This window comes from Polypterus senegalus, chromosome 6, assembly GCF_016835505.1.
Source record: "Polypterus senegalus isolate Bchr_013 chromosome 6, ASM1683550v1, whole genome shotgun sequence".
In the NCBI taxonomy this organism is placed as follows: Eukaryota; Metazoa; Chordata; class Cladistia; order Polypteriformes; family Polypteridae; genus Polypterus; species Polypterus senegalus.
The window spans coordinates 85,624,969-85,647,020 of NC_053159.1; the positions used below are offsets into that span (position 1 = coordinate 85,624,969).

General features: G+C 36.5%; 1 protein-coding gene across 5 annotated transcripts in view; it reads left to right on the top strand.

Moving 5' to 3' along the window:
- Positions 1–22,052, top strand: part of ttll4 (tubulin tyrosine ligase-like family, member 4) — a 69,423-nt gene that overhangs the window by 41,596 nt on the left and 5,775 nt on the right. For 4 of the 5 annotated variants that reach the window (XM_039756459.1, XM_039756461.1, XM_039756462.1 and 1 more), the window contains exons 15-17: positions 3,118–3,220; positions 4,570–4,780; positions 5,438–5,508. In XM_039756459.1, the coding sequence (XP_039612393.1) occupies positions 3,118–3,220; positions 4,570–4,780; positions 5,438–5,508 (385 nt within the window). Of the gene's footprint in view, positions 1–3,117; positions 3,221–4,569; positions 4,781–5,437; positions 5,509–11,422; positions 11,504–22,052 lie in introns of all 5 variants that reach the window. The other variant, XM_039756464.1, reaches the window with a different exon arrangement.

Here is a 22,052-nt window from a genome sequence, read left to right on the forward strand (position 1 = left end):
GGCATTTCAATCGGACTGAATATGTCCATACAGTTTGAGCACATAAATGACTGGTGACTCTGTCATGTAGTTTGAGTAGTCATTTTCCCATGATTTCTTTAAATCGCACATTGTATTCCCTGCATAAGGGGTGTTTGGCATTAGTGATTAAAATATTTCACATTTTTAAAAGAAAGTCTTTACATAAATAAAAAGCTTTGTTTCACACCAATATTTTCTGATAAAATATAAAACTCTGGGCATTTTAGGTATTTCTCTCCATTTTCTGCATTTTACAATACATAACCAAGACACATTTTGATGCTGAATCATGGAATCAATTTTCATTTGTGCCCTAATCTGCCAGCTGCTATTGTACCAAGTTTAAATTGCATATCCCATATCATTGCAAATATATACTGTTTGACATAAGGTGTCCCCCTTTTTAAAAACATTTCATCTCTTGCACCTAGTAGTACTAGGGTGTTGTACCGTGTTAGCCATTATGAATGTAGAGAAAAGCCAAGCAAAATGACACCTTTTATTGGCGAACTAAAAGGATTACAATATGCAAGCTTTCGAGGCAACTCATGCCCCTTCAGGCAAGATGTAATACAGAAACTGGAGGGAAACGCAGGGAACTACAGTTTCAGTATTACATCTTGCCTGAAGAAGGGGCCTGAGTTGCTTTGAAAGTTTGCATATTGTAATCCTGTAACCAATGAAAGGTGTCATTTTAACTTATCTCGCACCTAAACAATTTCTCAAAAAAGTATTACACTTGGTACTTCCTTTTTATTTACAGGAAAAAAAATACTGTGTGTGTATATATATATGTATGTGTGTGTATATATATTTATACATATATATACATACATAGAGAGAGAGACGGACGACAAAGGTCGTGTGAAAGGATAATTTCCTCTCAGGGATTAACAAAGTATATCCAAAAAAAACAGTTTACTGTTCTGTTCCATTCATTGATTCTCTTTGACTGAAAATCAAATGCACCAGACTTTCCAAATCATCCCAAGGTGCTAATTAAGCATTTAACCATATGGTTGCCAATTTGGGGTGTCTACTGCTTTTTATGGCTTTTTCCATCTGACATGGCCATTCCACTCCACTGTGTGTGTTGGAAGGCAAATTTGTTAAATCTTGCTCTTGAATGTCACTTTGCGGAAAGGTATGGCGTTATTTCAGTGCCACTATTCTGAGCGCACGTAAAAAAATATTGCAAGTGCAAGTGTTGCATTTTGAGGAGAAATTTATTTTGAGCGTACAAAAGCTGAATTTGAGTGAACAAAATTCATTGCTGCGTGCAAAAAATGTATTTCAGTGTTTGCACTTATCCATATACACACACACAATAGCACCCCCTCTCGCTCAGTTTTTCATTTGCGCTTGCTGCAATGTGTTGCTAGCTCACAACATTCTCTGCTGCAAGCGCTCAACTCTCTGTACACCGTTATAAGTGTGCCACAAAACCAACCAATCACAGACTTGGTTTCAAAAATTCTGATTGGCTCTTACGGTCTCCAATCAGCTCGCTAGCTGCTGCATTCCGGAAACAGTCTGAAATGTAGCTAAATCCAGCTAAACTCAATTAAACCCCAATTTGCGGATAATATCTTTAATTATTTTATTTTAAAATATATTATTTGTTAAGACTATCGTTGGTGTAGTATAATGTAGTTGCATACTGTGGTGTAGTATTATTGGAGCCATTATTTGATTCTGCCATCTCTTCTTTGGCTGCAGAGTAAATCAAAACTCCCTCTATCTGCAAGAAGCGAGGCTGAGTGGACAGTGTTTCCGGTGTCCGGAATGCAGCAGCTAGCGAGCTGATTGGAGACCGTAAGAGCCAATCAGAATTTTTGAAACCAAGTCTGTGATTGGTTGGTTTTGTGGCACACTTATAACGGTGTACAGAGAGTTGAGCGCTCGCAGCAGAGAATGTTGTGAGCGCAGCAACACATTGCAAGCAAGCGCAAATGAAAAACTGAGCGAGAGGGGGTGCTATTGTGTGTGTGTATATGGATAAGTGCAAACACTGAAATACATTTTTTGCACGCAGCAATGAATTTTGTTCACTCAAATTCAGCTTTTGTACGCTCAAAATAAATTTCTCCTCAAAATGCAACACTTGCACTTGCAATATTTTTTTACGTGCGCTCAGAATAGTGGCACTGAAATAACGCCATACCTTTCCGCAAAGTGACATTCAAGAGCAAGATTTAACAAATTTGCCTTCCAACACACACAGTGGAGTGGAATGGCCATGTCAGATGGAAAAAGCCATAAAAAGCAGTAGACACCCCAAATTGGCAACCATATGGTTAAATGCTTAATTAGCACCTTGGGATGATTTGGAAAGTCTGGTGCATTTGATTTTCAGTCAAAGAGAATCAATGAATGGAACAGAACAGTAAACTGTTTTTTTTGGATATACTTTGTTAATCCCTGAGAGGAAATTATCCTTTCACACGACCTTTGTCGTCCGTCTCTCTCTCTATGTATGTATATATATGTATAAATATATATACACACACATACATATATATATACACACACAGTATTTTTTTTCCTGTAAATAAAAAGGAAGTACCAAGTGTAATACTTTTTTGAGAAATTGTTTAGGTGCGAGAGATAAGCCAAGCAAAATGACACCTTTCATTGGCTAACTAAAAGGATTACAATATGCAAACTTTCAAAGCAACTCAGGCCCCTTCTTCAGGCAAGATGTAATACTGAAACTGTAGTTCCCTGCGTTTCCCTCCAGTTTCTGTATTACATCTTGCCTGAAGGGGCATGAGTTGCCTCGAAACACTGAAATACATTTTTTGCACGCAGCAATGAATTTTGTTCACTCAAATTCAGCGTGTGTACGCTCAAAATAAATTTCTCTTCAAAATGCAACACTTGCACTTGCAATCTTTTTTTACGTGCGCTCAATATTCTTTTACGTGTACTCAGAATAGTGGCACTGAAATAACGCCATAGAAAGGCTTAGTGTTTGAAAATGTAATGAAACAGTGCATCCCTGAAACAGTAAGACTTAAGATGTCTAGCAGACAGGCAAATGGTAATTTTTTTTTATCTGTTTCTGGTCTAATTTTTTTTTTTTATTAAATGTAGCTTATCTGGAAGTGTAAAAGAGAAATACAGGCATTTTTCTGAACTTTCATCAGATGACAAAATGAAGAGAGCTTACTACTTAAGCCAGAGATTTGCAGATGAGGTAGGTAGTGTTGCAAATTGGGTCTGAATGTTAAATTGGTTTTGTAAATCATTATGATGGTGTCCTATTTAGTTTTTTTTATATATATATTTATTTATTTATTTATTTATTTATTTATTTATTTATTTATAATTAGTTAAAACTTGACCATATTGATATCTGTATATTGGAAAAAAGACAAAATTGTCACCAGCCTCCCTTTTTAGTTGTATGGTAATTTCATTGAGCTCATGAAATGTATAGTTTCCTTTACTTGCTGCATGTGCTTGTTTAGGGTTGTTTTTGCTAGTTTTGATGTCCAGTATTGGTGGTTAGAATTACATGTAATAACTGTTATACTGTACAGCCTGCAACAGTATGATATATTAAAGATGCTTAAGGTAGTTTTGTAGCAGCACCAACCTGCTATCATTATACTGATCATTATCTAAGCATGAACCTGTCCTGTCATGATTTTAGCATAACGAATTTGTGAAAAATAATGTACAATTGCAACTTGATAGTCTAAAAAAACATTTTTAGACAAACTAAGTTGAGAGGGTATCATACCTAGCTTTTTACAGCATTGTTTGTTGAGTGTTACGCTGTGAAAATGTATGCAGCAACTTTTTTCCTTCATTTACCAGTATGTCTTAAGCATACACTGCTAAGATATTTACACATTAATATAATTACCTGATTTAAGAGGCTGTAGATCACTGGTTATTTGTTCCTATTTGTTTTGTTCATTTTTTTATTTAATTTGTTTATCATTTTTCTGTTGTGACATTTCCCACAGAGCCTTTCCTTTATTTACTTTCTATGCTTGTTTTTCTCAATTTTTTAATTTTAAGAATTGATTGTCATTTATGGATTAAGACATATAAAACTATGGAATTCTGCATATTTTTATATTTCTCTGTGTTACTCAAATATCATTATATATTATTCTTTGCTTTCCACTTTTGTTCTTTTTTTAGTTATTTCTAACTTATCCTTAATTTACTATTCCTGTCCCTTTTTAACATTGTAATTAATTACCCTTTACCTCGGACAGATTAAATAACACTAGTTAGAAAAAGATTGTCATGTAGTTTAGTACCTTCACAGCTAAAAAACCTTCACAAATACTAATGACTAATTATCAATGTCATTGATACTGTGTTTTTTTTTTAGCAAGGTTATTTGTTAAATCTTTATAAATCAAGTACTTTAATGTTAGTTACAGTGCAGTGAAAATGTAAAAATAATTGTAAATTAAACCTGTAATTTTGTTAATGCAGTTTTGTATAGTTTTTACCTAATAGCATCTCTCTCTCTCTCTCTCTCTCTCTCTCTCTCTCTCTCTCTCTCTCTCTCTCGTGTTTCAGGAGTTCTTATCTAGTATCCTAGATGTTTTAACTCCTGAAGATATTCGGAATCTTTGTGAAACTGAAGATGAGTATTACCGGAGAGGTGATTTTCAACGTGTTTTTCCTTCATCTTGTTCTGCTCGTTATCTCAGATTTTTTGAACAGCCACGATACCTAAATATTCTTTTGAACCAATGGGAACAGAAATACTATATGGATAAAGACAAAGGTGATCTTTCGGTTTATTATATTTTTAAACTTTAAGTTTGTTTAGTCTTTGAAAGTGTTTTTCTCATCTGATTTGGTGCTTAGTAATTCAACTTATTAACCTTGACAGTTTTCCATTATGGTTTGTGTAGCAACAATTCACAAGTATGTCGACCTCCATTTTGGGAGAGAGAGTTTGTCGTAAAATGCATAAATTCTAAACCACATGTTAATGCTGTGTCAGGGCATGAAACAAGTCATTGATTTCTAAACTCTTTTACTGGGCCAAAGCATTCCTTGAAGAAAGAGTAATTTTAAAATACCTTCATAGTGCTATGAGAAACTGGTGAATAACTACTCTTTTTATGATTTTAATTTTTCTTCTTGTTCATAAACCCTAAAGGAAAATTATGCAAGCAGATTGAAATTTGTTTGGCAGCAGTATGTACACTTAATTTGTGGGGAGAATATCTTGGATATAAGATTTTTTTTTTTTTTTTTTAATTTGGCACAGATTCATTTTATGCTTGATTAAATTAAGTATATAGATTAAAATATAAAACTTTTTAGAATAGAAAATTTTGTATTTGGTTGTGCTGGACAGAAGCCCTTTTGGAGTCTGTTCAGTTGATGTTAAATATTTTAACTCTACAAATTGTTGCTTAATTGTGTGCCTTAGGTATTGAACTATTGAAAGTTTTCTGTCAAAAAGGAGTTCACTTGGGAGATAGATGTGACCCTTCGCATGTGGTAAGTGTTGAATTCCATGCATTTTCTTTCAGTTAAACAGGCTTAGAGTATAGTTTAAATTTAACCTGGAACACCAGGGCTTGAATTTAATGTGTGACAGAGAGTGGCACGTTACTAAAGAGTTAATTATGTTATTTCAACTCACTCAAATTGGTGACTCTTGTAAGCGAAAAAGAAGTGCTTATAACTACCTGCTTGTGAATCTAGGATATCCTGACTTTATTTATACCGGCACATTTTAGATCAGAAAATGAGATCATGTATAGTATTTAACTTTGTGTTTTGTTCTCTGATAACAGTTTACATCAGAAGTTTTATTTCTTAGGACTTTTAATATGTTTAACTAGTTAGGTTGTTTGCATAATACTTAAGAGGTGTGTTTCTAGAGTATACATTTTATATAAAGTTAATTGGTGAAAATTAAAATCTGTATATTCAAATGTATTATGTAAATATACCTAGCTGATTAATGGAAGCTTTTCTGTTAAGAGTTCTTCAGTCTGCCATGATGCTTTGAAGAACGCAAATGGAGGCTTCACCTATAGGCGCAAATAAAGGATGGCCATGTTGGAGTTAATTTATAACAGTGGCTTAATATTCTTTATTTACCAAGTATTTTTCGCAGCACTATACATGCTTAAACAATTTCAACGGGCATTTGTTAAGTCACATCATTGTGCTCACGAAGCATCCACACGTTCCATAATCGGCTTAAGTGGTAATAATGAAATACAGTAATCCCTCGCTATATCGCGCTTCGACTTTCGCGGCTTCATTCTATCGCGCATTTTAAATGTAAGCACATCTAAATATATATCACGGATTTTTCGCTGGTTCACCGCTTTCTGCAGACAATGGGTCTTTTAATTTATGGTACATGCTTCCTCAGTTTGTTTGCCCAGTTGATTTCATACAAGGGAAGCTATTGGCGGATGGCTTAGAAGCTACCCAATCAGAGCATGCATTACATATTAACTAAAACTCCTCAATGATATAAGATATGCTTCCCGCGCGGTGCTTGAGATTGTTTGCTTCTCTCTATCTTTCTCACTCTCTCTGCCTGACGGAGGGGGTGTGAGCAGAGGGGCTGTTTGCACAGAGGATACAGACGCTCCTCTACAAAATGCCACTTTATCGCGGTGCTTCTGTATACTTAAAAGCACGTATTGATTTTTTGATTATTTGCTTTTCTTAGCGAGCGCTCTCTCTGACATTTTCTGCTCCTAATGGCGCTCCTTTGAAGATAAAATATGTTTGCATTCTTTTAATTGTGAGAAAGAACTGTCATCTGTGTCTTGTAATGGAGCACAGTTTAAACGTTTGACTAAAGGGTGTTATTTCATGTCTAGAGGGCTCTAATAATGTTAACAGGGTGGGAGAGTTTATAAGGGCTTAAAATATATAAAAATAACCATACAAACATATGGTTTCTACTTCCCAGATTTTCACCTATCGCGGGGGGGTATGCAACGCAACCCCCGCGATCGAGGATTGATTACTGTATATTAAAATTGTATACATTTTAATTATTACATTTTTTCAATTTAGTGTTGCTAAAGCATACAGTAATTTAACAAGATCAATAATATTGTACCTCCGGGTTTATCCTAATCAGAAAATTTTCATGTGAAAGCTTTTTAAGACACTGGGACCATTAAATCTTAAGTCATCCCAAAACAAAAGGTATAGTGTGACTCGGGAAGTTAGCGTTCTCCCCAGAAATATTTTCCAGCAGGGTGGCATGAAAAAGCAGACGGGTGGGGCGGGACAGGGAAATTTGGTGGTGGAGAAAATGAAATGTGCACTATTTTTATTAATTATTATTTTCCAAAGCTCAATATGACTTCTTTTTTTTTAAGGTTTGACACTTGTGCCAGAATATTTGTATTAAATTTAAGAAGTATCCAATTCAGGATCCTGCAACCCTAACAAAAATAATTGTTATGACATAAATCAAGAGGCAGAAGTATTGTCGCTGTTGGAAAATAAAGTGAAAACAATGAAAAAAAGTATGGGAAACCTAATGAAGAAAAATTTTTAAATTATTCTTCAAAGCCAAGTTGCATATGCAGTAGGTGTCTTCAGTTAAATATTCTTCTTTTCTTCCTAGTGGCCCAGTTATCTGCAGCTTTCCCATAATCAAAGTCCCCAGGATCTGGGCCCTCCAAGGAGATCACTCATCGTACACTGTCATAGTGACTGTACTGCAAAGTCATGTGACAGCCATCTAATGTCACTGGCCATTTTCAGCTTAATCTGGGGAATGTTCAGAATATTTTGAATTTCTGTTAAACCAGCCATCCTAACTGAAGAATTTTGGAAGAAATAGAATAGCTGCCTTAAGATGTTGTTCAGTTTTGTTAAATAAGGTACAGCAGCTGCTGCTTGGGCACTTGAAGTGCCAATCGGCAGATTACACAGTGGCAGTTGACCAAGAGTCCAGATGTTTCATCTTTAAGCAGCTTTGCCACACCTTTCTGTTTCCCAATCATAACATCAGCTCCATTTGACCCTAGTCCAACCAGATTAGCAGTTTTCAAGCCTAGAGTGTCCATAGTCTCACTCAGTGTGTTGGTTATAGTCTCTGCTTTGCCATCAATCATATTGCGAGTTGATACAAAACTAATTCTGACCTCTTTAGTGACCTGGCAAACATTTAATGTAAATCATTGTTTTACATCTATTTTACACATATATATACAGTAATCCCTCCTCGATCGCAGGGGTTGCGTTCCAGACCCCCCCGCGATAGGTGAAAATCCACGAAGTAGAAACCATATGTTTGTATGGTTATTTTTATATATTTTAAGCCCTTATAAACTCTCCCACCCTGTTAACATTATTAGAGCCCACTAGACGTGAAATAATACCTTTTAGTCAAAAATTTAAACTGTGCTCCATGACAAGACAGAGATGACAGTTCTTTCTCACAATTAAAAGAATGCAAACATATCTTGCATTTAATATGTAATACATGCTCTGATTGGGTAGCTTCTAAGCTATCTGCCAATAGTGTCCCTTGTATGAAATCAACTGGGCAAACAAACTGAGGAAGCATGTACCATAAATTAAAAGACCCATTGTCCACAGAAAGCCGCGATCCAGCGAAAAATCCGTGATATATATTTAGATGTGCTTACATTTTAAAATCCGCGATAGAGTGAAGCCGCGAAAGTCGAAGCACGATATAGCTATGTATATGCATGTGTGTATATAAAAAAATATATATACACATACACACTGCTCACAAAAATTAAAGGAACACTTTAAAGAAACACATTAGATACATCAGATCTCAATATGAAATTGGATATCTATACAAATAACGACAGGGCAATGTCTTAGGAACAAAAGGATGCCAAGTCTTTTAATGGAAATAAGTTTTCTGCCTACAGAGGGCTCAATTGTGTAGACACCCTAAACTCAGAGTGAAATGAAGATGTGGCAGGCTAGTCCATTTTTTCAAAAACTTAATTTCTGCTACTCAAAATGCTTTTCAGTACCTTGTGTGGCCACCACGAGCTTGTATGCATGCTTGACAACGTCGGGGCATGCTCCTAATGAGACGACGGACGGTGTCTTGTGGCATTTCCTCCCAGATCTGTATGAGGGCATCCCTGAGCTGTTGTACAGTCTGAGGAGCAACCTGGCGGCGCCTAATGGACCGAAACATAATGTCCCACAGATGTTCTATTGGGTTTAAGTCAGGGGATCGTGAAGGCCATTCAATTCCTTCATCCTCCAGGTACTGCCTGCATACTCTTGCCACATGAGGCCGGGCATTGTCGTGCATTAGGAGGAAACCAGGACCTACTGCACCAGCGTAGGGTCTGACAATGGGTTCAAGGATTTCATCTCGATACCTTATGGCAGTCAGAGCACCATTTCCTACGCAGTAGATGTCTGTGCGTCCCTCCATGGATATGCCTCCCCAGACCATCACTGACCCACCACCAAACCTGTCATGTTGAACGACGCTGCAGGCAGCATATCGTTCTCCTTGTCTTCTCCAGACTCTTTCACGCCTATCACAGCTGCTCAGGGTGAACCTGCTCGTCTGTAAAAGTACAGGGCACCAGTGGCGGACTTGCCAATTCTGGTGTTCTTGAGCAAATGCCAGTCGAGCTCCACGGTGCTGGGCAGTGAGCACAGGGCCCACTACAGGACGTCGGGCCCTCAGGCCATCTTCATGAAGTCTGTTCCTGATTGTTTGGGTAGAGACATTCACACCAGTGGCCCTCTGGAGGTCATTCTGTAGGGCACGAGCAGTGCTCAGCCTGTTCCGCCTTGCACAAAGGAGCAGGTATCGGTCCTGCTGATGGGTTGAGGACCTTCTACGGCCCTGTCCAGCTCTCCGAGAATAACAGCCAGTCTCCTGAAATCTCCTCCATGTTCTGGAGATTGTGCTGGGAGACACATTAAACCTTCTTGCTGCAGCACGTGTGGATGTGCCATCCTGGAGAAGTTGGACAACCTGTGCAACTTCTGTAGGGTTAAGGAATCGCCTCATACTGCCAGTAGAGATAATTACTCAAGCCAAAACTAGCACGAGTGGAAAACCAGCCAAAAAGATCAAGAGGAGAAACTTGAAATGACCTCCACATGTAAAACCAGTCCTGTTTTGAGGGTTTTCTAATTGTTGCCACTTTAGTGCACCTGTCGTTAAGTCCATGAACACCAATACAGCTGAAATATATATATATATATATATATATATATATATATATATATGTGTGTGTACACATGCAAGTCTCTGCGGATATAATGAACTATCGTATATAGCGGTGAACCAGCGAAAAATCCGTGATATATATTTAGATGTGCTTACATTTAAAATCCCGCGATAGAGTGAAGCCGCGAAAGTCGAAGCGTGATATAGCGAGGGATTACTGTATGTGTATATATATAATATAATGTGTATGTACAGAATGTCACTCATGTACGAGTGAAGGTAAGTCAATAATTATTTGCATATTGTGCAGAAAGAATTAAGCTTTCAGCCCATACAAAGCACATATCCCTGATTTTGTTTGGCACAAACCGAACAGAGTGACTGTTTACGCCTAGAAAACAACAAGACAAACTGTTTGATTCAAGGTTGTAAGTTTTCCACTGTAACCACAGATGCATCTTGTTTCCACATGTGCATTGGGGAAAGCCATACAGCCAACCCAAACAAAAATGACAGTGAAATGCAGAGAATTATTGGCTTACCTCCATATATGCTCAGTAAATTAAGCATGGTGAATCCATTTATTTGTCAGGCTTAGGCAATATGTTTTTGGTTGAAGGTAACAGGTAAGAATTATGAAATCTCTAAACTAAAATCTGGTGTTTACCCGAGCCTGTACAATAGAAGTACCTCAAGTTAAGTAATTCCTCGGGTGACTAGAAATGTAAAGTTGAAATGAATCCAACCCATCTAATATTAATCACAGCAGGTAAACTAGACACGCGTGTATACTAGTATATATAGTCTGTCCGTGAACATGGTTAAGATATTTTTGTAATTGTTTGGAATTTATATACTTAAGTGGTACTTAATTATTTGTAGTATCATTGATGAAGTACGTGTTTGCTAAATGAAAATGTAATATTGCTACAGGAAACACCTAGAGTGAAAATTTTGTTAACCAATAGCTGGCAAGTACAAAGCAAGGCTAAAGTCTGAGGGAGATGGAGGAGCAGCACAGGGAGTGATTGGGACCCTGTTGTGTAACTTGCAAAATACGTAATTTAGAACTTATTTTTTTAGAACTGACCTTCTTAGATAATCGTCTTAAATTCATTATTTACAATATGATGTAATCTGAATTATCTAAGTATTTAGTTTGCATTCACCCCAAATATTTTATATCAGTATAGAGTACTGCTTTTGTCAATTTCTTTTCTTTTTTTTTTTTTTCTCCCCCAGTGGTCATTAAAACACAACCCAAATCTGAAATCTGATCCTCATGTTAATATTTTTTTCCAAAATGGATGTCACTAAAGTTGGGTAAGTTTTGGAATCTAATGGTAAAAATAGTTAGGCCTAATATTTACTGTGTACTTTAAAGTATTTTGCAAAGTCTGCTTTTGTTAAAGCCTCTACAATGAACTTGCCTTTTACAATCATTCTCCATTTGAAAATTTAGGTAGTCCAAATTTTTGTTTTCTTCAAGTAAACTAGTTTTGCATACCCTTTATTTATAAATTGTCAGCCCTTTTTGTTCAGATGTTTATTGTAGTGGTCCGTTTAGTGATGAATAAGTAACTAAAAAAAGATGCCAAGAACAAAAACATCAGTATGATGCATACAAGACAAATGAGCACTAAACATTGGGCTAATGAGCAATGGTTAAAAAGTGTATTATGAAAATTAAAAGGCAGTTGGAGAGAAATACAGTAATCCCTCGTTATATTGCGCTTTGACTTTCGCGGTTTCGCTCTATCGCGGATTTTATATGAAAGCATAACTAAATATATAACGTGGATTTTTCGCTGCTTCGCGGGTTCTGTGGACAATGTGTCTTTTTACTTCCTGTACATGCTTCCTCAGTTGGTTTGCCCAGTTGATTTCATACCAGGGACGCTATTGGCGGATGACTGAGAAGCTAACCAATCAGAGCACCCAGTTAAGTTCCTGCTTGCTGAATGCAGTGTTAACCAGGAAGTCTCATCTCGCTCATTCAGCATCAACGTGTTTCGCTGTGTAAAGAGTTGTGCTCTTTTGTGTTTATCTTTGTGCATAGTCAAGCCCTTCATTATGGCTCCAAAACGATCTGCTACTGCTTCAGGGGCCGTGCCCAAGCGCAAACGGAAGATGTTAACGATTGCCGAAAAGGTAAACATTTTGGATTTGTTGAAGGCTACGATTCTTTTATTTAAAAAGTAGGAAAGGAATATAAGATCTACGGCCGCAGTGTCCTTTTAACCAGGGTGCAAAACCAGTTGTAAGTGGATGTAATAAGGCAGTAGTCTGGATGGAATCTGCTTTAGGGATTTGGATTGAAGACTGCCAGAAGAACAATGGCAGTGCTACACAATCACCTGAAGTGGCTTCTTTAAGGGCTGTAACACTCTCCTTTGTTGTGCAGTAAAATAAAACTCATTGTTATCGGACAAGTCATCGTATCATTGTTGGTGAGTAACCATAATTAATTTTCTACTTACAGTACTTAGTACATGTATGCACGCTTAGTGTCACTGTACACACACATTTACTGTATACTATTTTTGTTGCATTGTACGTATTTATTGCTGGTGGCCTGTCTATCGTAATGGCTGTAACATGTGATATCGGAGACAATCAATATCTTTAAAATAATATTTAGGTTTTACTGTATATAAACAGTGTGTTTATATACATAATTTCAATGAATCTTACCTAATATCTAAGAGAATACAAAGGGATTATGCTGTATAACTCTGCGGGGAATATTTATAAACAGTGTGGGAGAGTTTATAAGGGATTAAAATATATAAAAATAACCATAGAAACATATGGTTTCTACTTCATGATTTTCACCTATCGGGGGTCTGGAACGCAACCCCCGCGATCGAGGAGGGATTACTGTATTGCAGAAAGTACAAAAGATTTCGCAGAAGGGTTTTTTTTTTAGTAGTAAAAGAAGAGTGGTCAAGTACTAGGAGTATAAAATTGGAAACTAAAATGTATGGATGGTGAAATACGAAATGGTCGTTTTTTTTAAGTTTATATATGTGAATAAGTTCATAACTTCCTGGCAGATGCTGGAACTGTTAAAGAGCTGCTACTTAGAGTAAAAAATCACACACATTGCAGGGATCAGGATACATTAATCCTAGAATTCTTAACGAGGATAGTGAGTACATAAACAATGGTCCATATTTTTTTTTTTTTTTTTTAAAATCATTGTGTACTGGGGAAAGTCCTACAGACTTGAAGATAACCCTAACCCTAAATTTATGGAAAGGTGATCAGGCCAGTTTAAATAACTGTAAGACAGTATTCTTAACGCACATCATTTGTAATTTAATTGAAGAAATAACTTCGGGAAAACATAGGGCATCACATGGCAAATGCATCTGTGTATGTGAACAGTAAAAATGGATTAAGACACAGAAGATTGTGTTTTACTACTTTGTTGAAATTCTTTGAGGAAGCAACCAAAGCATATGATCCAAATATATGCATATATTTTTCTTGATTCATAGAAAGATTATGCAAAAGTGCATTATGAGAGGCTTGTGATCAAAGTAAAAGAAATGGTTGTTCAAGGCACAGTTTAATGAGTATAAAATAAAACACAAGAGCAAAGGGTAGTGGTGTGAGGAACTTATTCAGAACTGGGTTATGGTAAAAGTGAAATCTCTCTGGGATTAATGCCTAGGCTGCTGTTTTTTAATATACTGTATATGATATGTGATCTTCATCAGAATATAAATAACAAGCTTGTTTGGTTTGCAGATGATACTAAATTAGAGTATAACTTAAAGGAGAAGTATACTTAAGGTATTGTGAAGCATTATCTTTAATGTCATTTGCAGTTTTTGTTTACTTATTACAAAAAGACATGACAGTGCTGTAAAAAAATCCAGAGAATCGAGATTTGGCTAAGTCTAGGACTGTGGAGGCAAAACTGAAGGAGTTACTGCCTTTCAGTTTAAGCAAACAATGATTAAGAGGTGACATGACTGAAGTGACAAAATTATGAAGTGAATTAGTACAGTGCATCACGGCTATAAATTTTTAAGAATATAGGAAAACGGCTTGAAACCTATTGAGAATAAATTTTGCACAAACATTGAAAAGGGTTTTTCTTTAAACACTGAGTCATAGGCACTGAAGTAACTTGTCAAGTTTTATGGTAGATAGTAGTACTTTGGAGACCTTGAAAACGTGTTGGTTGGTTGTGAAATAGGTTAACAAGTTTTGTTTTACAAAATGACCTATTCTCTTCAAAATTGTGCTAATGTTGTATATACATTGAAAAATAAGAGCAGGTATGGTCAACATGGATAATGGACAATTATTGTAAGGTCTACTTTTGGATGATACTATTTAAAAAATTAGCAAATTTAAAAATGGAAGCTTATGCAATCTAATAAAGCTGTGTCTTGCTACTTGGGTATTTAAAAGACGTTGATTACATTTTTTTGTCACTGGCTTATATTTGGCAAAGTCGAGATTTGCTTTGTGCTAATCCATATGGAAATGTCTAATAATATATTAGTAAATTAGAACAATTTTGATAAGAACGGATAATTCAGCCCAACAAGCTCACCAATTGTATTCTAGATTCTTCAAATAACATGGAGTTGATATTTGCAGTCCCTGTCCCTACCACAGTACTTGGTAATTTGTTGCATGCATCTGTGTTTCTTTCTGCAAAGTAAAAAATTACAATATTTGTGTGAAATTTTGTCCTTAACAAGCTTCCTACTGTTTCCCTTTGTTTACAGTAGGGATCCACTTCTCTAATTACCTTCATACTTTAAACACTTCATTTATGTTATTTCTCAATCTTAGTTTGCTTAAACTGAAAGGTTCAACTCTTCCCAAATAACTCAGTACTACTTAATCCCAGAATCTGCTTAGTCACTCTCCTCTGCACTCTCTCCAGTGCTGCTATGCCTTTTTTTAATAACATCAAGACTTAAACTGTACTCCATACTCCAGGTAAAATCTCACACGTTCATTTAAAACTTAGATATAGCATACGTTGACTGCCAGTGCATCTTCCAATTAGCTTTTTTGATCATTTCTATGCAATGTCTTGATGTAGATAATAGTAGGCCCACTATGATTCTAAGGTCCTACTCTTGTGATGTACTTTTCAGGATCAAACCTCCCTTTGTGCATTCAAATCTAAAGTGTTTGTGTCCCACTTTTAACAGATTACATTTACTTTACATTTTGATCTGACACTAATCTTACTAAGCCGGTATGTTGTCTTGCTCCTTTTGTAATGATTCAGCTTATTCTGTATTTGCCCTTCTTCCTAGTTTACTGTCCTCTGCAAACCTGACCAGTTTGTTGTTTATATTCTTATGCAGATCTTTTATCTATGTTACAAAGAGAAATGCCTGTAACATTGATCCCCAATGGGCACTACTCTTAACATCTGTTAATTCTGAGAAGGTTCCTCTCCCAGTAATTCTCTGTTCCTAGTGTCTTAAGTCATTTTGTCCCCACCAGCAAACTGCAACCTGATTGCCCACTCTTTTAATTTCATTACTAACTGCTCACGTAGCACTTCATCAAATGCTTTCAGAAAATCAAGGTGAATAATAGTCATATGAAAAGGTTTGGGAACCCCACTTAATTCTTTGGATTTTTGTTTATCATTGGCTGAGCTTTCAAATTAGCAACTTCCTTTTAATATATGACATGCCTTATGGAAACAATAGTATTTCAGCAGTGACATTAAATTTATTGGATTAACAGAAAATATGTAATATGCATCATAACAAAATTAGATGGGTGCATAAATTTGGGCACCCCAACAGAGATATTACATCAATACTTAGTTGAGCCTCCATTTACAAATATCAATCAATCAAAATCTTTATTGTCATTGTAGCAATGAGACATTGTACTACAAAATTTTTAGGTATAATTTTTCCAGTGCAGAACAAAATAAAACAAAACAAAACACACCCTCTAGACGCATTCTATAGCATTTGAGAGTCCGTATTCTGGATGGAGGTATTTTTAACCAGTTCAGTTAAATTTGATGGCTGCCGAGCATGGACAGCCTGCTTCAAATCATCCCGTAGCTTTTCGATGATATTCAAGTCAGGGGACTGTGACGGTCATTCCAGAACATTTTACTTCTCCCTCTGCATGAATGCCTTTGTGGATTTCAAACTGTTTTGGGGTCATTGTCTTGTTGGAAAATCCAACCCCTGCGTAACTTCAACTTTGTGACTGATGAGTGAACACTATCCTGAAGAATTTGTTGATATTAGGTTGAATTCATCTGACCCTCGACTTTAACAAGGGCCCAGTCCCTGAACTAGCCTCACAGCCCCACAGCATGATGGAACCTCCACCAAATTTGACAGTAGGTAGCAGGTATTTTTCTTGGAATGCGGTGTTGTTCTTTCGCCATGCAAAGCGCTTTTTGTTATGACCAAGTAATTCATTTTTTTGTCCCATCAGTTCAAAGCTCTTTGTTCCACAATGAATCTGGCTTGTCTAAATGAACATTTGCATACAACAAGCGACGTGTTTGTGGCGTAAGTGCAGAAAGAGCTTATTTCTCATCACCCTGCCATATAGATGTTCTTTGTGCAAATTGTGCTGATTTGTAGAGCGATGTACACAGATACCATCTGCAGCAAGATGTTCTTGCAGGTCATTGGAGGTGATCTGTGGCTATTCTGTAACCATTCTCACAATCTTGCACATATGATGCTCCTGTATTTTTCTTGGCCTGCCAGACCTTGTTTTGACAGCAACTGTGCCTGTGGCCTTCCATTTCCTGATTACATTCCTTACAGTTGAAACTGACAGTTTAAACCTCTGAGAGAGCTTTTTGTAGCCTTCTCCTAAACCATGATACTGAACAATCTTTGTTTTTAGATCTTTTGACAGTTGCTTTGAGGATCCCATGCTGTCACTCTTCAGAGGAGAGTCAAAGGGGTGCACAACTTGCAATTGACCACCTTAAATAACTTTTTTCATGACTGGACGCACCTGTCTATGAAGTTCAAGGCTTAACAAGCTAATCCAACCAATTTGGTGTTGCAAGTAATCTGTATTGAGCAGTTACATGCATTCAAATCAGCAAAATTACAAGGGTACCCAAATTTTTGCACAGCCAGTGTTTCACATTTGATTTAATTTCATACAACTAAGTACTGCTTCACTAAAAATCTTTGTTTCGGAAAACGCCCCAGTACTCAGATGTTCCTAGGAAATGAAAGACATATCACTTATCTTTTTTGTTGAAAGTAAATTATTATGCAGGCTGAGAGGGGTTCCCAAACTTTTTCATATGACTGTATGTTCACCGCTTTGATCATATATATGCTTTTGTGGTTTCTGCTGAAAGGCAATGTCATTGGCAATAAACTACTGATTAATTACATCCTCTCTCGATATTTCGTTATCAGTGATTTTAACTATATGATTAAACATGTTGTTTACAATAGGCACTTTTATCCTTACTGTATAGAGATAGGATGTAGAAGTATTGTACGTGCATTGCATTTATATTAGAAACTTTAAATACATCTTTAGCAGACTGATACAAATCCAATTACGTTTCCTGTCCAAAAATTCAAATTAGCAATCTAACAACTTCCTCTGTTATGTGGTTCAACATAGTAGGTGCACAGTTTTGTATGCATTAAATTATTAATGATATTGGAGGCCCATAGAAGAAGCTATTTTAAGAAAAAAAAAAGATGCAGAGAACATACTATAATGCTGTAATTGTTACCACAATATCCAGATCTTCAAGTGCACCGTGGTCAGTGTGAATATGTTAATGGAATCAATACTGGTGTGAAAATCCTGATCATTCAGTGAGTGCCACTGCTGCTCAGTCTCCCGACATGTGTCACATTTTTCTATATTCTTAGAGGAATGCAGCCTCTCAGGCTGTTGAGAGAGAGAGAGAGAGTAAAAAAAATTTCAAACATATTTGCCCATCAAAAAGTGTCTCGGTCAGCATTGTGAGATCTTGCAACTGCTGCTGGATGTAATACCTTATGCAGTTTTTTTGGATCAGGTTCTCACAAGGGAAGAATCTTATTGCATAGGTGCAGTTGATGGCTAAAATATCCCCGTCACTGCCCCAAAAGGAATTTCTACATATTATTACAATCAAAATGGATACCATTTAATAGAACTCTAGGCTTTAACTGACCATTTTCTATAGATGTGTGTCATTTTAGTAGAGGTGAAGGCTGATATATGTGGCTTAAGAAAATCCTTGTGATTTAAAACCACATGTTGGAAAGGATTTAAAGCAAGCCTTTTTTCTAGTAAATGATCTGAGTCCATCTTAGACTGCCCTGTTTATATTCTTTTTTAAATCTAGAAGCTCCAGTAATTAGTAGCTGGTGAGACTGCCCTTTAGAGCTTGTGCCAGCAACATTGGTTGAACTTTTTGTAGTTCATTGGATGCTGTATGTGCAAGTAACTATTCAAATTTGTCCTTTGTGAATCTTGCAGCAATAAGCTTCCTGCTTAGTCAACAGATACTTTTCATTAAATGGTTTGGCTCACCATGCTCATTTCCTTTTGAAGCCAAAATGTTGCAAAATCAGTGTTTTTTTTCTTAGCCATCCATTCACCTGTCTGTTCTTTTCTGTGCTAAACAAAATATATTTGTATCTTGCTAGAGTTCATGGCTGTCAACAATGATGACACCCTGTGGCTAGCTGAAAATTACAGAAAAAACAATGTTAACTTGCTCAGTTAAAATTGTGAAAGGCAGCCCCACAATGTCCTCAATCAGCAAAGTGAAGGGGGTGATTGGTTATTCAAACCAAGTTGGTTTCTCATGGAATTCCAACATCATACTGAAATATGTTATCCTTTGTCTGAACTCTTGCCAACTAGTCGCTATATTTAATAAAAATTCGTTCCATAAAGTGATGCATTTTAAGCTTACTAACCTTTAATCACTTGGGTAAGCCAGATCACCCTTTTTATGTAACAGGGTGATAGTTTCAAGTTCCTCAAAATTTCCTCAATTTGATTTTCAGAAATATGACATGGGTTGTTATATACAGTACATCCCCAAAATTTGTGAGGGTTGCAGTCCTAGAGCACCCGCAAATTGTGAAAAACCACAAATATTGGATGTGGTTTAAAAAAAAAAAAAAAATACCTCCTTATAGTTTTAAACCCTAAATATGCCCCCAAAGCACTTTAATTTCAAACTCAGCTTAATACGTTACCTAAAACGCACTCACAAACGGAGACAAAAACAAAGCAAACCGGTAATCAAACAGCAAATAAAGAATGTAATGAAAATAAATTAAACCAACAATACCACCCCTGTTCCCCTTACAGCAATTTCAAATTAAATACAACAAAGCACAAACAAAACACGCACAGTAAATCATGAAAAACCTAATGATGAAAACAGAGATCCTCACATTGAATGGGAATGTAAAGATAGTCCTAACGGTAGTTCCCGAAATGGTGAAGACTGGTTCAGGAGCGCTCCTTTTTTCGCAGGATGGCAATGAATCCACTTATAGTCCTCATGTACACAGGCTGACAATCCAGGACACCAACCACGAAACGATCCAAGACAAAACGAAGTAGTACAGGTAACCCAACAGAAGACAGGCCGGCAAACAGACAGGAACTTGAAACACAAATTGCAAAAAACTTTTTTTTTTTTTTTGCTTTTGGTCACCGGCCCCCTTTTTAAAAGCCGCGCTTACATCCTTTGACCCCAACAGCCCCTGCACCCTCAGGAGAAGACCAATTAGAGCCACTGCTGGGAATTGCAGTTTCAAATTCTATTGGCTACTTTCACCATCCCAAGCCACATTTTCCTCTACAGTTGCATCCTGTTGTTGCTCACTCCTCTCCCTCTGAGGCAGCTGAAGTCACTTTGTCTGGTAGTGAGGTGTGTGGAATTGTATAGGGAAAAAAATATATTGTTATTTGGAATACATACATTTCATGTAGGATGACAGGAAATGCAAGACAAAAAATGCGAACACATAACTAAAACATTTTTCATGTTCTAGTAATAATTGACAAAATGCTAACTTGAAATGTAGTATATTGTGTGAAGACTAAAGTCCAAATATGAAGTAAATACTTTCACAAAAGTTATAACAAAATAAGTGTGCTTCTATTCAAGAATATAACCTAAGCAAAAGAAATTGTTGAATTTACATGTTACTGTCAATGTGTGAAAACTGAAGCCCAACTATCTATCAATACAAAGTAGACATATCCGCTTGGCTGGTGCAGAAGTAAGGACTGCTGTCTCATAATCAATAGGTTGCATTTATCATTTTCAGTATTGAGCTGCTATTATTGTTACTATTATATAATAAAAACGTACTTTTGATTTGAGTCCATAAAACCCAGTGTAAATTTACCGTTGAAGGGATAAAAGCAGATACACAAATGCAGCAATATCTTGTTGAACAAACAGACACTGCACTGTCTACGGTGGATGTTACTTTTCCTCACACATGGACATTTAAATCAAAATGTCATTTCAACAAGTTTTTATTTAAGAATTCATGAATAATACTGTCCTTGTGTATGGAAAAGTAACATCTTTTACAAGTACCATACATTTACACAGGATGTTACAGACTCGCATCAAATGTATGTTTTAGTTATACGATGATGATAATAGCAGCTCACTACTCAGAGCACTAAATAAAGAGAAGACGCTACATTTGAACCTATTACCTCGCCATTGCTAAACGGTTGCTTATCTATCGTGCCATCTGTGTGTACCTGTAATGGAGCAGTGTTACTACTGTGACAACTGGTTGAAAATGAAATGCGTAAACACGCACATATACAAATGTGTTATTTTGTACCAACCTTTTGTGAAAGTGTTTCTTGGATATTTGGGCTTCACACATCCTATACTTCACATCAAAAAGATGTAGTTATTACTATAAACTATGAAAACTTTTTCTGTTTTAGCCATGTGTTCCACATTTCTTGTCTTGCCTCTGTCATTCTATATTTGCACAGATCGTTGTAGACATTAAACAAACTTGAAAGTTATGCATTTCAAATCACTGTGTGTCATTACCTATATAATTCCTTATAAATGCATTGCCAGATAAACACTTCAACACAGCCTTGAACTGTGAGGACTGCAGCAGGGTATAATGCCTTCATTTGACTGAATGGGAGTTGGGAGTCATAGCAGGCTTTGTTCTGTATTATAGAGCCTATGTATGTGTAGGTAGGTAGGTAGGTAGATAATGTATTCATTCGCTCTGAAGCAAAAAGTAAACTATTTGTAACTATCTACATATAATTTACATGCTCATCCTTCAAAGAATTTGTTTACCACATGACACAAAGAAGACTTAAATTTTGTACATTAGATTGGTGTTTTTGTGGTGCAATTCACAGATCTTCTGTTGGAGTTGTCCCATTAGTTACTCCCAATTTGTAATTGTGCATGACTTATGGGCTGCTCTTCGATTTTACTTCCGCTTTGTAGTAGCAATCATTTTTGCATGTGGAGAAGTGGTGTGAAGTGAGTGTGATTAGAAACATGATTACACATAATGCATGCAGTTTATGATCCCTTGGGTGGTTTGTACTGTAAACTAGTCACAAGCTGGAAAGGTTCACCAAGATTCTACCACTCCACCACGTCCTTGCAACCTAGTGACATGATTTATTGTCAAAGGGAGTCTCGCGTGAAACATCCGAGAGGCACAGTACAGTGTAACAGTACACACTGGTACATTGAAACATTGCAGGCAAGTTAAAATTGAAAGACGATTCTCAGAAAAAACTAATATAGGGAGAATCTACAGAAGACAGCATCTGGGTATGGTAATTGAACACCTGATGCTTGAACTATAACTGTATGCCACAATGGTTTAGAATTCTTGTA